The sequence below is a fragment of the Cricetulus griseus genome, chromosome 7, assembly GCF_003668045.3.
Source record: "Cricetulus griseus strain 17A/GY chromosome 7, alternate assembly CriGri-PICRH-1.0, whole genome shotgun sequence".
Classification (NCBI taxonomy): domain Eukaryota; kingdom Metazoa; phylum Chordata; class Mammalia; order Rodentia; family Cricetidae; genus Cricetulus; species Cricetulus griseus.
Window position 1 is genome coordinate 118,413,563 of NC_048600.1, and position 17,762 is coordinate 118,431,324.

General features: G+C 45.7%; 1 protein-coding gene across 1 annotated transcript in view; it reads right to left on the minus strand.

The window, feature by feature from the left end:
- Marchf10 (membrane associated ring-CH-type finger 10) overlaps positions 1–16,070 on the minus strand; it is a 92,487-nt gene extending 76,417 nt beyond the window's left edge. Inside the window, 3 exon segments of the mRNA XM_035448276.1 lie at positions 7,997–8,103; positions 13,630–13,706; positions 15,819–16,070. Of these exon segments, the coding sequence (XP_035304167.1) occupies positions 7,997–8,086 (90 nt within the window). The 5' untranslated portion in view covers positions 8,087–8,103; positions 13,630–13,706; positions 15,819–16,070.
- Between the last annotated feature and the right edge of the window lie 1,692 nt (positions 16,071–17,762).

Here is a 17,762-nt window from a genome sequence, read left to right on the forward strand (position 1 = left end):
CCAGGGCTTCATGCATCCTAGCTGGGTTGTTTTTTTGTTTGTTTGTTTGTTTGCTTGCTTGCTTGTTTTTCAACTTGACACAAGCTAGAGTCACCTGTCAAGAGGGAGCCTCAAGTGAGAAACTGATTCCATCAGATTGGCTTCTGGGCAGGTCTGTGGCATTTTCTTGATTGATGGTTTCTGAGGGAGGGGCTCTGCCCATCACTGGTAGTGCTACCCCTGGGCTGGTGGTCCTGGATGACTGCCATGACTGCAAGCCATGGAAAGTGATCTGGTAAGCAGCGTTCTTCTGTGGTCTCTGCTTCGGTTTCTGCCCTGGCTTCCCCATAAGGGACTATAAGCTGTAATCGAAAACAACAAGTCCACTCCTCTCCTAGTCGCTTCTGGACTTGGTGCTTATCAGAGCAATAGAAAGCTACCTAAAAGACTAGGCAACCATTCCACAGACTGGACTGCACCCCCATCCTCACATCCCAATAATGGCACCTGTATGGCTGCTGTTACTCTACCCTGTCAGCACCGAGAGGTAGGAGTTGGCACTGCCTGTACTCTGCTCTTGTTCTTACATACATAATGCAGAGTTGGAGTTTAATGATCATTGGTGATATTATTAAAGTTTACTTAAAAAACTTGGCATGAGGGGCTGGAAAGATCGCTCAGAGGCTGCTCTTCCAGAGGTCCTGAGTTCAACTCCAGCAACCACATGGTGGCTCAAAACTATCTATAATGAGACCTGGTGCTTTCTTCTGATGTATAGACATACATGCAGGCAAAACACTGTATACATAATAAATAAATCTTAAAAAAAAAAAAAAACAAACTTGGCCTGATAGCTCCCTCACTGGCTGAGAACACTAGAGTAGCAAACCTCAAAGCTGGCTTGTAATCTCAGCTACCTGAGAAGTCGAGGCAGGAGGATGGTAAACTCAAGGCCTTAGGGGCTAGAGTGAGTTCAAGCACAGCCTGGGTAACTTAGTAAGACAGTGTAGATATATTAGGAGGCTGGGAATAGAGCTCTGTGTATGCCTGTCCAGGGCAAGGACCCAGGTTCAATCCCCAGCACTGAAAAATAAATGAATAAATAAGACTCCTCTCCCAGTTGAGAATCTGATGGGGAATGGTCTTCTGTATATGTTTATCTTATTGGTTGATGAATAAAACACTGTTGGCCAATAGGGCAGCAAGATAGATGGGACTAGGAGATGAGGAGGATTCTGGGAAACGTAGGCAGAGTCAGTCACCATGTAGGACACGAGACGAGTAACAGGTCCGGACTCTTTCTCCGGTAAGATAAGACCACGTGGAAATACTTAGATTAATAGAAATGGGTTAATAATTAAGACAGCTAGCCAATAAGAAGTCCAAGTCAATGGCCAATAGTATTATAATTAATGTTTTGTGTGTTCATTTGGTGCTGACGCGGCAGTGGGCCCAGGCTGGTGGGAAGAAGTTCCGTAACAAGATTCCCTTATCTGAAATGCGCTGGGACCAGATGTGTTTCGGATTTTGTTTTTTGTTTTTTTTTCAGATATTAAGATATTTTTGTATATCACACAAGGAGATCTCTGGCAGATGAATCCCAAATATAAACACAAAATCCATGGACCATAAGCCCATACTTGGAGGGTATTTTATGTAACATTTTAAGTAATTTTGTGCATGAAACATTTTCCTGGTGTGGCTGTATATTGGTGCTCAAAACCCTTCAGTCTTGAGTATTTGAGATTTGGGATTTGGGGTTAGGGCTGCTCGACCTGTATCTCTCCCCTCCTGTGCACTGCCACCTGGTATAAAAGCCACCATCATGTCCTTCAACACATTTATATCGTCATGTTTAGTTGTTTGATCTGCACTTGAAAGAATCGAGATGAGTAAGTGACATGAAATGAAACCAATTTGAACACATTTGAGAGATTGTAGAAAATTGTTCCGAAATGCCAAGTGTAATCTTCCCTTCAAGCTTCCAGTGGGCATTAATGGCCAAGGCTAAATTCTGCCTCCAGTTACATAAATACATTTGGGGAGGGAGGGTAAGAGGTGAGGGAGGGAGAGGAACAAGAGGAGAGAGAGAAAGGGAGACAGAGAGAGACGGGGGGGTGTAAAGAAATATGAACACCCTGGAAGGACCAGAGCCAAATTCTAAGATAGAATATAATTATATGCTAGCTACCAGATGCTGAAATAGCATGTAATATGCCAAATGGATGTTTATTTCCTCTTTTTTCTTAAAAGGCCCCACCCACAACTAAGGGTGGGTTTAGCCTCCTCTTAGAGCCAGCCCACAGACCTGTAAAGGCACTGTTCATTTGGTGCATACCAACCTTCAGTGTATTTTAGGACAGAGCCGGAATAACCCAACTCTAGAAAAAAAAACGAGGAGGTTCCTAAGGGCTTCAATTTGAGCCAGTTCATTAAAGCCAAGTCAAGCGTGGGAAGGAACGTGTGGCGAGTGTATATGATTTGGGAGTTGCATGTAGTGATTAGGTCTTACACTCCTCGTATATCCTGCAATGGGAAATCCCAGGTGTCCTAAGCAGATGGCTGTGCTAAGGGAGAACGCTCGGATTCCCACAGGGTGTAATGGGCCAAACCCACAGCAGGCACATCTAACCTCTTGACAGTGTAACATGCTGTCACTGCAAAGTTCACATGCAAGAACCATGCCACCAAGTCACAAAATAAAATCATGAAAATCATCTCACAATGTTTAACTAAGCATATAGATTTGTGTTGCACTGCTTCCATAGCTACAGTCAGTCGCACAAGATGGGTTGGACACACCACTTAAGGTATCAGTATCTATCCACCCTCAGTAACAGTATCTAACCACCCTCAGTAATACTTTGGCTGTATGGGACTAAGTTGGTGAACACCCACTTGATCCATGAAATTGACTCTTTTCTAAGACAGAGTCTTTTGACCAGCCCAGGGAAACCCTGAACTCATGATCCTCCTTCCTTTGCTTCTCAAATGTTGAAATTATTGAGGTATACCTCCATGCCCAGCTGCAAGTGATTTTTAAGCCATAACTATAAAGTCTTTCGAGAATAAGGCAAAGGACAGATTAATATCATTTAAAAACGATAGTTGCAAGGCTATCGTGGCAGCATACACCTTTAGTCCAGCACTCAGCAGACAGAGGTAGGTGGATCTCTGTGAGTTTGAGGCTAGCCTACTCTATGTAGTGAGTTCCAGGCCAGCCATGACTACCTAGTGAGACCCTGTCTAAAAGAAAAAGACATTGCTGTTCCCTGTGAGGTTGTTACTGTGGGTCTATGTTTACCTATCTACAGCACTCTGTATCTGAAGGTAGCCATATTTTATTTCATGCAGCCCCACTGATGAGTGGTTTTGAAAAGAGTCAGTAATGACGCATTTGGTTCTAGGAAGAGCCACAGGCTAGCTGGCCTATATCTGACAAGTCGGTGGTGCAGGAAGCTATCATTGCTTTCAGAAACTACAGTGTTTGGTTCAGTATAGACAGGGAGGCTCACTCCTTAGCCTTAAGGGGCTATGGAGAGAGTGACACACATGACAGCTGCTGTGCAATCTCCAGCCAGAGGTATTAAAAGGGTGCTGAGAAGCTGGGGTGAGGGAAATGTTCTATAGATGGATGGTGGTTATGGCTGCAAATCTACCTTAAATCATTGACAGTATACGTAAAACAGGTTAAACTTCATGCTATGTAAATTGCTACTCAGTAATTTCTTAAAAACAAATAAAAGCTGAACCCGGATACTTTGTGAGTCCAAAGATTGTCTTTAGTTCTAAATTAAAACTGTGATCTTTACTATCTTTGTAGAGAGACTGCAGTAAAAGCAAGGCAGGGATGGGGGCAGGAGTTGGAGCAGGGGTTAAGCAGTAGTTCCTGCTAAGGTTAGTCTTGCTTAGGTCCCTAGGTCTGGAGTCTGACTTTTCAGGAAGCTGCTGAAGGTCTTCAAGTATTCCAGTGACATAGGCTGATGCTCAGCTTAGAATGAGACAAAAGGCAGGAAGATGACAAAATCAGATATGACAAGGAGATCATCTAAACATTAAAGGATACTGTGGTAGTCTTGGGTGGAAATTATGGTACTTGGAACCATGATGGTGGCCACAGGATAAAGGGTGGCACAGGTTCATGTGCCCTTAGGTGAGCCTGGCAGAGTATGGCAGCCAAAGCTTTGTGGATAAGAGAGTCAGGGAAGGGTTGATCAGAGGAGGGGTGGTAGAGGGACAGACATGTGACGCCCATCTATGGACATGCTGGATTAGTGATGCCTGGGTGGCACCCAGATGAAAATAACCAATAAGCAAGCACACCCATGATTCTGGCATTCTACGAGACTGGTTACGAGTCATTTATATGAAGTAGTGGTTAAAAATAGGAAGAGCCAACAAGAGGGTCTTGTATATCAGAAGGGGGGACGCTGAGGATGGGACCTTGCTGACTCAGCAATGAAGGACAGAGAGAAGAGGAGAAAGTAGGAAAAAAGATGGAGATTAACATGAGTGAGACAGTATGCCAGGAGACCGTGACAGGAGAGAGGACAAGACAAACAGTCTTCAGGAAACAGACTAGGAAGGCGGCTCAGAAGTGGTAAGGAGAAGGAAGTGCAGATTTAAAAACAAACACAGAACCAAGAAGGAAGTGGAGACAGAAATGAGGCTGTCTAAGATGTTTGAGACAGACAGGAGGAAGCCAGGGAGGCTGTTAAAAGGAGCAAGGCTTTGTGCTTTGGTCCTTAGGGCGGGAACTTCAGGGTATTTGTAGACTGAGCCAGTAAGAACAGAAAGCTGGGCTGAGGGTACAGTTCAGTTAGTAGAGGGCTTGCTTCTCATGCAGGAGGCCTTGGATCCTGTCTCCAGTACAACAACAAATAGATAAGCCAATACATAGAATATAAATGCATACACAAGTAAATAAAATAGAGAGGGCAGAGAGGGAGAGGAGAGAGAGAGAGAGAGAGAGAGAGAGAGAGAGACAGAGAGAGAGAGACACAGAGAGAGAGACAGAGAGAGAGAGACAGAGAGAGAGAGAGAGAAAGGGGCATCAAAATACAGACAGCAGACTCTCATGGATGGCAGAGGCTGGACTGAGCCAAGGTCTCAGCTGGTCACTAGCAGGACAGTGGTCACTTTGCCCTCTGAGATTGGGGGTCTGGAAGGCTGTGGAGACTAGGATGCAGGGGAGGCAGTTGAGAGAGCTCCCTTGCTGCTGGCTTGGGTCTTTGTTTGAAAGGAAATTGGAAGTGTGGAGTCAGATGTAAAGACTGGAAAACTTTTAAGATTATAACTGTAAATGTGTTGGAGGGAGTCATTCTTTTCTGTCTGCTGATGCTCGTCTCCATCCATCACCTGCTCTGCTTCCAGCTCCTGGGTTGGACCACTTTTTGCCACCTGCATGCCTAAGAACTTAGTCCAGCTCGCCATATCGTCTTTCTTAAATGTCCATCATACTTTCAAAATCGTTTGCTTTTTCTCTCACCCCTTCTAGCCCTTTCCCCTCACAGAAGTCAAAGCGATCTAAAAAGAGAAAAAAAAAATCTAAGCCAGATGTCTCCTCCCTCCAAAAGTCTCCAGTAATTCTCACTGTGGTGAGAGTCACATGTATGACATGTCCGGCTTTCCCCTGTAAGAGCCAGCTGGATCCGGATCTGCAGAGCGCCTCCACCTCCTCATGTTAGACACTTTCCCTTGGCTCTCGAGGAGCTTGCCCCTCCTCCATTATTATGCTGGGTTCTTTTGTTTGTTTGGTTTGCTTGTTTTTTTTTTTTTTTTTTCATATATTGATCAGCAGCTGTTTCAGTCAGTTTTCCATGACTGTAAGGAATATTTGAGGTAAATCAGCTTAAAGACAGGGAAGATTTGTTTTGGCTCCCAGCTTTACAAGTTCCATTATGACAGACACTTCGATGGAATGGCCCTGTTGCCTTGGGCCTGGGGTGTTACAGCAGCATCCACTCACCTCATAGTGGCCAAGAAGTGAAAAGACAGAAGGGGCTGGGTTCCCCTAGTTCCCTATCGCAGCACACCTCCAAAAACCTAAGACCTTTCGTTAGGACCCACCCCTTAAAGGTTCTACCATCTCCTAGTGCCAAATGGTTCCTAGGGAACCAAACCTCTGACACGTGGGATATGAGGAAACATTCTAGAGCCACACCGGAGTGGTAACTAAAACAACTTTACACTGTGAGCACACTTTCTATTCCTAAACTTAGAATAAGAATGCTGGAAGAAGCTGGGCATTGGTGGCACATGTCTTTAATTCCAGCACTCTGGAGGCAGAGGCAGGAGGATCGCTGTGAGTTCGAGACCAGCCTGGCCGACAAGAGCTAGTTCCAGGACAGCCTCCAAAGCCACAGAGAACCCTGTCTCAAAAAACAAAAAGAAAAAAAGAAAAAAAAATGCTGGAAGAGCAGGGACCTTGTTCAACACAAAGCAGGCACGTAATGGATTAAACATTGGTTAAATCACCAAATAAAACACAACTGGCAATATTGAAAGCCTATGTGATCTTAGAAAATAAAACTAAACGGATCCAGGATGATACATGATCGCATGATCTGATTTTCTTCACCAAGGATGGTTGATAACAAGACAGTCCCCTTATCCACTCATTGTAGAAACAGAATTTAACAAGTATTTCCCCGTGCCAGCAGGTGGTGGGGGCATCTCTGTGAAAAGTGGATGATTCCCTGAGTAACCTGTGCGAGGGTTGACATTCTTACTCAATTGCTGGAAGTCTCCTCCCCTTTGTAGTCCTCTTGGGTGTGGATTGGCAACTGTGGAAAGAAACTGCCGATCCTTTCCAACCCCAGAACAGGGTGGCCCTGTTCAGGTGAAGTCAGGCTACTGAGCCGGGTCTGGTTTCCTTGGTGACCCACGAGGCTCAGTTCTATCTGAAATTGCTAAGGAGGAGGAGAACCTGATGGCTGAGCTGTGTTTTCTTAGGGAGGGACTGCTTTCTGAGATTCATGGAAGCTGGGGATGTGTCTCCTTGATTGGTGAGGGCTGCTTCACACAGGGGGGAGCTGAGTGACATCTCCTAAAGGCTCTAAGAACACCACAACCGAGTCCAGTGAGTCTGTCCTATGCCAGCCCCAGGTAATTGCATCATGACCCCTCAGGCTCCCCGTCAGTTTTGTTTTTGCATGTAAACACTGTAGCCAGGGAGACCAGAAGTTTGCTTGTTGTAGAGTGTGTTAACCACCTTTCTTCTGGCACCCATGACAACAGAAGGGCATGCTATTTTGTAAATGGTAGGGCAACTTAGTTAACCCCTTAAGGTCTTTTTGCTTCTCAGTTAGCTAAATATGAACCTTAATATCGCTTATTGCCAAAGGTTGGGGGTAAACACTGCGTTAAATAGGTGTGTGGGTGTGTGAATGTGTGCATGGTATATGTGTGCACAGGTGCCCACACCCAGGCACATGTGGGGGCCAGTGGAAGATGTTGGGTGTCCTGCTGTATCACTCTTTATCTTACTCCTTTGAGATAGGTTCTCTCACAATCTGGAGCTAGGCTGGTGGCCAGCCAGCAGACAGACCCCAGTGATCCCCTGTCTCTGCTCTGCAGAGCGCTGGGGTTACAGATACACATGACCATGCTTAGCTTGTTGTGTGGTTGCAGGGGCCTCAAACTCAGGTCCTTATGTTGATGCAGCAAATGCTCTTATCCACTGAGCCATAGCCCCATGGCCCCTTGCACTAAATATTTTCTCAAGTCCTCATGTTTATTCAGCAACGTTTCACTGCCTGAGCCATGTCCCAGCCCCTATACTTGGGTTTTTAAAAGGCCCCCTAACATTGCAGCATGGGGGATAGCGTGGGGTGAAATATGAAAATTGGGAACACCACTGGGAGAAAAATGCTTATTTCACTTCTGTTATGTGTTCTGACAGTGTTATGAAGTTGGCACCAGTCATTTTATAGGTGAGTGGCAGACTGGGGTGGGCTTCCACCGACGCTGCCTTAAAATTCTATTCCCCAAAGGCCACCCTGGCTCCGGCAATTACCTGATATTCCGAGTCCACCTTATGCTGCATGTCCCGCAGATATTGAACATCACTGACAAACTTCTGCCTGTCCCTTGTTTCATGCAACATGGTTCTTAGCTCCCGACCTACGAGAGAGAGAGAGAAATAAGCATACTGTGACAGATGTTTTTGTGATTCACCATATTTGGATTTATTTGAGTATAATTGCATATGTTCTTTTATTAATCTATTCCCCCATTGAAAGGCACATTTTTTTTTTTGTATTTGTGTCCAAGTTCTTCTAGCCTTTTCTGTTCTAGCCATAAATAATGCAGTCACATTCATCAACTGGCTTAAGGGAGCTTATCCTGGTTATTCACAGGGACTTAGGTTGACCGACACCTGATTGGGGAGCGGTTCTACTACATGGCAGAGATGAAAACAAGAACCCAGACAGATTTGCAGTCTTGGTTGCTTAAATTCACATGTGTGACTATTGTCCTTAATCCAACCCAGATACGACCAGCTGCTGGGTAGAGCAGATACGGTCCCCACCTTTGTGTTGCTGACAGCCTAGGGTAGAAAACCAAAACTAGACAATCTAACTCTGCCAGAGTACGGATATGGGCTCTTTGAAAGAATGGTATTGTGGAAGGGCAGTGTCTGGCTGGAAGGGGTCAGCCTGAGACCCTGGGTTTGATAAATCATGAATTAGAGGATAGCAGGTGCCTCAGGGCATGAAGGAGGATGAGGAACAAAGTGAGGGCGGAGCATCTGGGGCAGATGGTGGGGACCAGAATGATGGGGGGCTGGCAGAGACCAGCTCATATGGGGCCTTGCAGGTCATAATGATAAGTCACATGGAGTTATTGATAGGTTCTAGCCCAGGGAAGAAATGCTACATGGCACGTGTACATGTGTGTGTGCATGGGTGTGCACACATAAGCGAGAGCTTGACACCAGTGCACATGTAAGCCAGAGCTTGACATCAGTTGCTATTTCTCCCCAATCATGCTTCACTATTTTTTTTTTTTTTTTGAGACAGGGTCTCTCATTGAGCCTAGAGCTCACTGATTGTGCAAGAACAGCTGACCAGAAAGTCTCAGGGATCCTCCTGTCTCTGCTTGTCCAGGTTTTTAAATGGGTGAGGGTGACACAGTCCTGAACTCATCTTAATGCTTACTCTAGCGACATTTATATTTCACTGACTGAGCCATCTCCCAATCCTTTACATTTGTGGATTTTTTTTGCTTTGTTTATTTTGTTTCTCTCTCTCTCTCTCTTTTCTTTTTGGTTTTTCAAGACAGTGTTTCTCTGTGTAGCTTTGGAGCTTATCCTGGAACTGGCTCTGTAGACCAGGCTGGCCTTGAACTCACAGAGATCTGCCTGCCTCTGCCTCCCGAGTGCTAGGATTAAAGGCGACCAATGCCTGGCTTTACATTTGTGTTTTTAAAAGGCTCTTAAACTTGTAGTATGGAGATGGGGTGGGGTAAAACTCGGAGTTGTGACCACGGCTGGGACATGAGCTTGGGCAGCAAATGTGTGAGGTGAGGACGAGGAGGACAAAGGTGGTGGAGAGAGGCAGCGCTCCCATGGACCAGCCTATATTCACTCATTTCACAACAAAATGCTGCAAGGCAGACACCAGAGTTTCTGATATAGAAAACCTAACTACACCTCAAGAACGTTTAGCGGAAAAGGAGGCATTTTGACCATCTGGAGACACACAGCCAAGAAACAGCTAGGGTTTTCCTCAGTTACTCCTTTCTTCGGTAGGGCTTCTATTGCTGTAACAAAACACCACGACCATAAAGCAAGTTGGTGAGGAAAGGGTTAATTCAGTTTACACTTCCATATCCATGTCCATAGATGAAGGAAATCAGGACAGGAACTCAAACCAGGACAAAATCCTGGACGCAGGAGCTGCTGACTACTGGCTTGCTCCACAAGGCTTGCTCACCTGCTTTCTTTTTTGCTGTTGTCGTTGGTTTGTTTGTTTTTCTAGACACAGTTTCTCTGTGTAACAGTCGAGGCCATCCTGGAACTTGCTCTGTAGACCAGGCTGACTTTGAACTCAGAGATCCGCCTGTCTCTGCCTCTCCAGTACTGGGATCAAAGGCATGTGCTAACACACCTGGCTAGCTTCAGTCTGCTTTCTTAAAGAACCCAGAATCACCAGCCAAGGGATGGCACCACCCACCATGGGCTGGGCTCTCCTTCATTGATTACTAATTGAGACAATGCCTTTCAGCTGGATCTCATGGAGGCATTTCCTCAACTGAGGCTCCTTTCTCTCTACTTGTGTCAAGGTGACACACAAAACCAACCAGTACAACTGACCCCTTGCTAATGTGACACACAAACACATCACTATTAAGCCACACCCCTTCCTTTCTTATTCATCCCCAAGATCTAAACATAACTTTACAAGTCCCACAGTCTTTACAAATTCAAATAATTAAAATTTCAGTCCCTTAAAAATAGCCAATATCGCTGGGCGTTGGTGGCACATGCCTTTAAATCCCAGCACTCGGGAGGCAGAGGCAGGTGGATCTCTGTGAGTTTGAGGTGAGCCTGGTCTCCAGAGCAAGTGCCAGGATAGGCTCCAAAGCTACACAAAGAAATCCGGTCTCTCTCTCTCTCTCTCTCTCTCTCTCTCTCTCTCTCTCTCTCTCTCTCTCTAAAAATCCAAAGTCTTTCAAAATTCAAAGTCTCTCAACTGTGAGTTCCAGTAAAATACTTTCTTACTGCAAGAGGGAGAAAAATTCAGGGCACAAACAATTCAAAGCAAAACAAGATTCCAACACCCCAGTGTCTGAGTTCTACTCGATCTTCTGGACTCCTCCAAGGGCTTGGGTCTCTTCTCCAGCTCTGTCCTCTGCAGCACACACGGCTGTCTTCTAGGCTCCAACTGGCTCCACTCCACTGCTGCTGCTGTTCTTGGTGGTCATCCCATGGTCCTGGCATCTCCAAAACACTGGGGTCTTCTGCTGCGCCTGGGCTGCACTTTCACCAATAGCCTATCATAGATAGGCTCTCTTTATGGTGCCAAACCTCAACTTTGCATGACCCCTTCAGTCCTGTGCCTTCAACTGCCACTGAGGCTGCACCAGTGGCCTCTCCTGGCCTCTTCAGTGCCAAGCCTCAGCTGTTCTCCATGACCCTTTCATGCCTTCAAAACCAGTACCACCTGGGTGACTCTTACATATTACCAAGTCCAGCAGCCAGCACAAGGTACAACCCTGGCTGCCCCTGGAACACAGCTTCTCTGTACTCTCAGGAAACATTTCCAGACGATTTCGCCTCAATGATGCTGCTCTGTCTGTCTGTCTGTCTGTTTCTCTTTTTGCAAGACAGCATTTCTCTGTGTAGTCCTGGCTTGCCTGGAACTCACTCTGTAGATCAGGCTGGCTTCAAACTCACAGAGGTTCACCTTGCCTCTGTCTCCTGCGTGCTGGGATTAAAGGCGTGCGCCACCATCACCAGGCTGCAGGTCTCTTCTTAGTCACTGCTGATTTCTTAGCTCCATGTAACCAGCATCAAGTATCATAGTAAAGCAAGATTTCACTTTAGTAGTGCTGGTATTTTGTTAATCACCACTGATTCTTCAGCCTCAGCTACCCAGAAGCATAGGCTCTTAATAACAAATGGCCCAATAGAGTCTTATCTTCCCTGTGAAGTCTCACAGGCCAGGCCTCCATTCTCTGCATTGCTCTTAACATTCTTATCTTCCTAACTCCCATGAAATATCCCACAGAGCTCTTAACACTCAATGGCTCTTCTAACCAGAGTTTCAAAGTCCTTCCACAATCCTCCTAAAAACAGGGTCAGGTCTGTCACAGCAATACTGTACCACACTGGTACCATTTCTGTCCTAGGGTTTCTATTGCTGTGATGAAACACCATGACCATAAAGCAAGTTGTGGAGGAAAGGGTTTATTCCACGTATACCTCCACATTGCCTTTCATCACTGAAGAAAGTCAGGGCAGGAACTCAAACAAGGCAGGATCCTGGAAGCAGGATCTAATGCAGAGGCCATGCAAGGGTGCTGCGTACTGGCTTGCTTCTGGCTTGCGCAACCTGCTTTCTTATACAACCCAGGACACAAGGATGGCACCACCCACCATGGGCTGGGCCCTCCCCGACTGATCACTATTCGAAAAAATGCCTTACAGCTGGATCTCATGGAGGCATTTCCTCACCCGAGGCTCCTTCCTCTCTGCTTGAGTCAAGTTGATACCCCAAACCAGACAGTATACCTCCTATCCAATGCTTTGCCTGCCTGGCATCAGGAAGGGTAGCTTTGTGGGACAAGAATGTGGAGTTTGAAGTGAAATACTGTAGATACTTCAAACTCCACTTTCTTGTCTCATGCTGCAAATGGAGATGTCAAGCCAGCAGTTAGAGATGCGAGGCTCTGAGCTGATTGGACGGGTAAAGATTTGGCCACTGCTGGCATATTGATAACAAATGAATTGAAACAAAATGGGTACTGAACAGAGAAAATGGACATGGGACAAAACCATTAACAAATAAAATGTAAGGAAGAGGCAGTTGAAAAGGAGTTCAGTGAAGGACCACAGCGGCATTAGAAAGCTCAGAGGGCATGGCTCCATAGAGGCTGATGAGGTGCTTCCAGGAAGAGACTGTTAATACCCCTAGCAGGAGCAGTTACTGGACCAAATGGAACTGAAGTTCCATTGTGTTACTGTATAAACAGGTGGTAAAGACATGACTTGACTTCAAGAAATCAGGCTTTGGTTGGTGTGGTCTAATTTATGACCACAATATTATAGCTTACAAAGTTATAAAATAGCACTGTTTGCACTGAGACTGCCAGATCTCATCAACAGATCATTGAAGGCCCCACAATTCATTTCAACTCATAGATTGCTATATATATTCTTAATGACTACTGTGGGCTCTTAGCTGCTCCAAACAGCAGGGGGACAGTCACCAACCAAACCCTCAGGTGTGAGCTCTCGCTTTCCTTCCCTCCTCTGCTTTATTCAGTGTATATAGAGACAATCATCTTGTCCCTGACTCACGGTGACTGAGTGTCTGGTCTGGGAGTTATGGAATCTTGCAAAGTTTATCATCTACCCTGAGCAGCAAGGAGAGCTTCCTGGTACCTGGGGGGACTGTTTTCTCTCAAAATAGACAGTGGGTCTTTGGAGAGTTGGGGTCTGAAACTACAATATATAGTTCTATAGTTTGTGAAACACCTAAGTAGTACCATGCTTCTCCCCTCTCCTAACTATCCACAAATTCTCCATATGATAAGAATCAAGTTGACACATCAACCTTTGACCTATAAGACCAACTTGACCTAGTTCTTTTGAATGCTTCAGGGCAGTTTGGACTTGATATCACTTGGCCCAGGATGGTTGGGTGAGCACTTTCCCATCATGCACTTGCACAGGCATATGTCTCTACCCTCATTACCTCTTTCTTCTTCATATATTCATCGGCAACTGTGTTAGTCAGTTTTCCTCGACTGTAACAAATACCCAAGGCAAGTCAGCATAAAGATAAGACTCTGTGTATGTGTGTGTGTGTGTTTGTGTGTGTGTGTGTGTGTGTGTGTGTGACACAGAGAGAGAGATTTTCATCAGACATTTATGGACCACATTTAAAAATGTCACTTTTAACTTTTCATATAAATTTGTACCTGCATCAAGTTGCTCCTGCTCCCCCCTTTTCAGAAAATGGTGGGGTTAAAAACAGAAAGATGGACCCCTGCTGCTCCTGTTGGGAAGAGAAGCCTGTCTGAATATTAATCAGGCAGGGCACACCAGGATTCACAACCAGACTATGTCAATGGGCAGGAAAGAGCACAGCCTACAGCCCAGTGGCATGAAACATTGTAGGTGCAAAGTCAACACAGCAAAGCCAGCTAATCTATCATGGCTTCAGGGTGGTATAATTTAAAGGAAGTCAATAGGGCCTGAAATAACCGGGCCGGAAGAGGTAGGAACCAATACCACTGGAAGACTTGCTAGGTACTTCTTGACTTCATAATCGGCTACAAAACAAAGGACTTTGCCCGAAAGCAACCCTCCCGCACCCACCCTAAGCTCCCAGGTACCCTAATATTTGAAGCACCAAAGTGCCACATGTAGTTCCTTATTTAACTATATCAGGACTTTATGAGATGTAACAATCTGTCTCCTTGGTGTCTGTGTCTGTCTGGACAGATACCAAGGAAACAGTTCATTATCTCAGGTTAGGGAAATATTCTCCACATGAACTTGAATTTTAGACTGCACTGCAAGTTTAAAAAACTGACCAGAGTGAACAAGAAATAGAAATAACTAGATGGAAATAAATCCACAAGAGATAATGCTTAATTCTCAGAGTCCCATTTTGTGGGCCTACTCAACTAGATGGCCATTTGAAGTCAAGGGTGTTTTGTTTTTGTTTTTGTTTTTCTGAGATATAGGCAGTACTTCGTGGGATTGATTGGATAATAAGACATGGGCAAATTTCGGTTCTAAAATAGCATTCTGTGCTATCTTCTGTTCTCACCTTTGAACGGCTTTTCTTTCTGAAATCCATGCATGGTCATGCATGCGTCTGTTATGAGCCTCTGGTGGGAAAGTGCTGGACTGAGTTTATGATTTATAAATCAGTGTAAGAAGCCATGTTAAGGAGATTGAAAGGGCCAGGGATAAGAGATGTATAAGAGGAGAAGAGGAAGTGAGTGGTTCTGCCAGGCCTCAAAATTCTACACATCTGTGAAATTTCAGTGGGGAATATTCTAAGAACTCTATGACATATAAATTCCTCACTGATGTAAATTTCCAGGGAATTCAGGGTGAGGTGCCCTGACTAAGAACAACAGGGTTTGATGGCAGAATATGCTTCTTTCCGTTCTCTAAACGGATCATACATGTGATATATAAATTACGTATAAATGCCTATGTACATGCTATCTCCTTTCCTATGTCCATAATTGTCATAAAAAAAAAAACCTGGATCTGAAAGAAGTGCTTTAAGCTAGCTTACCATTTTCTCACTGTACTCTGAGTGAAAAATCACTAAAACGATACTGTGTTGGTTTTGGCAAATAAGCAGAATGTAAATTTAACCTCTCTAGAATGAAGCTTCATTTGAAACAAAATTTAAGTAGCTGTGTCGCTGCCTGACAATCAGGTTTATAAATTCCTCCTTTCCCGAGATTGGGTGCTTGGAAGAAGGATTTGAGAAAACTTCAATTCAACCTTTTCCACAATGAATTAATTTGTAATGACAAGGATTACAGGATTTGTTTCCATTTTAACTTGGGAGAAAAAAAATCTTACAGAGAGTTTAAAAAAAATCTCACTTTATAAACTTGTACTGAGAATAAGTTTAGTGACTAGGCCCATTTTATACTTCAGAGGTTGAGGCTTGAGGCAGCGTGGGGGGCCCTGACTCTTCCCATTTAGTTTAGAAAATGCAGGACCGGTGCGCGAGAGACTTAGCTAACAAATACTGACCATTAAGCCCAGAGGAAAGACTGTTAACTGGAATAGCGGAAAGGAACAGCGCCAAGTTTGACAAGCCATTGGGTTCTAACGTTAATAATACCACCGTCTTTTCAAACTCAAAGCTATTTCCTGGACTTGTAGACCAATGGCATATACAAGAGAAGGTACATAGCTGTGTGACGGGGCTGCCAGTGTGAAGAAAAAAAAAAATGACCACACGCCTCTTAAATCTATTCCTTTGAGGCAGAAACAAACTGGAGCTGGGGTCAGCTAGAGGAAGAGAGAGGCTGGCCACCACGCTCCAGGCCTGATTTCCCTCCAGAATCTTTTAAGTTTAGAAGGAAAAGTTGATCCTCAGTCCTGGGAGGGCTGGGGCGTCGCCCGTTACCTTGGGGATCAGCACTTTTGCCCCTTGCCAGGGACTAAAGGGGCGGCGGGGCAGAGCGGGTGGGCAGGCCCACAGCAGAGGAACCGCCCATCAATTGTGCGTGGGGCGGGTCCTAGGCTCCTCTTCCTCCCCCACGGCTCACGTCTTCCCTCCTTCTTGCGGCCCCTCTTCCTTCTCCTCCCGGAGGCAGCTGTCCGCCGCGGCCGCCGGCCTTTCTCGGGGCGGAGACGGCGGGGGCGGCTGCCTAGCGTCTTCCCGTTTCCTTGGCAACCGGCCTCCTTCCTCGCGCGGGGCCTCTGCCGCTAGCCGCGAGCGTAGATCGTGGGGGCGGGGCGGGGCTGCGGCCCCGGGGGTCCTGAGTCCACATGTGGGCGGACCCCGCTGGTTGCCGTGGGAACGAGAAGGGATGCAGTTGGGAAAGGAAAGCAGTGATGGCGGCTGGCTTAGAAGAGGCTTGCCGATTTTTTTTGTCTGTGTTCACGCCCAGATGCGGTGCTGTTTCTTATAAGAAAAAGAATGGAGAGTGGGAGAGGAGAAAAATTCAGTTGAATGAAATATTAAAGGCCGTACATGGAGAGGAGAAAAGATACTGCATTTCTTGAGATGGTTGATACACAGGGATCTTCAAGTAAAATGTTCCAATCCTACATAAGAGAAGAAATAAACGATTAAGGGAGGCTCTCATCCGCTTCAGAATGGAGACCAGAAGCCGGCTTCTTAGTCAGCAGTGGTCATTACTGGCTTCATTATCCCTGGGCTGGGTTTATTTCTTTCTGAGGTCCAAATAGGTAACCTTGGCTCTTCTGTCTCTTTTGTATATTTAGGTACTCAGTAACTTGTTGGCTGATGTCACTTAAAGGCATTTTAGACTGGGTGGAGCACAAATAAGATAGACAATAGAAATTCTTGCAGCTTTTACCGGTGTCACAGAGTCTCCCTATATCTGGGGTCCAGGTGTCTCCGATGCAGCCCCCACATTCAGGCAGTGGCTGCTCCTTAGCAGTATGGCATCATTTCTTTCTGTTCTTATCATCACCACCCCTAATTTGGGACTCCCTGGTCTCTGAACTGGATTCACGTATGGACCTTGCAACAGCACTGAGAGCCCCTGTCGGCCACTCCCAAGCTGCGGCCTCTTCCCTGTCACATTAGCAGCGTAGGTCCAAATGCCTTCAGTCACCAACAAGATGCTCCCAGAGGCTCCTCGCTGTCTGAGAACTGAGCACCAGACTCACGTTCCCCAGGACTAGCTTTCTTGTTTTTTGCCCTTGAGTCACCCCTTGCCAGATGGGGCTCTATTACACGCTGAATCCTTCTCTTCGTCTTCACAATTTCTAAGACACATCTTGAGCAGCACAGAGTCTAGACAAAATATGCTTTGGGGGAAGTCTTTGTTTTGGGTTTTCTCATCTGACCTTCACTGCCTTCCCTTCCCATCCATATTCTATCTTTTTTAAAAAGATGTCTGTTACACTGTATTTTTATTGGATGTGTGAAGGGGCAAACAAGCCACACTGCAGGCACGTGGGAGGTCAGAGGACAGTTCGCTGGGATCTGTTCTCTCCCTCTTTGTGAGTCCCGGTGACCACACCCAGGTTGCCAAGTTTGGTGGCAGGTACTTTTTTTATCTGCTGAGCCATCTTGCAACACCACTTTCTATTCTTCTTCTCAGCTGGCTATCAAATATTCTCTCTTAAGCTATTAACTGTAGGGACATACCATGGAACCTCTCTCCGAGGTCTTTGCCTTTCAGTGGGATATATATGACTAAGGATGCCAAGTTTGAGGCTCTTTATCTATATCTGCAGATATAGCTCAGAACCTACCTGGCATGTACAAGGTTCTGGGTTTTCTCCCTAGCACCACATAAAATGGGCATGATGACACACACCTGGAATCCCAGTACTTAGAGGAAATGGAGGCACAAGACCAGTGAAACCTTCT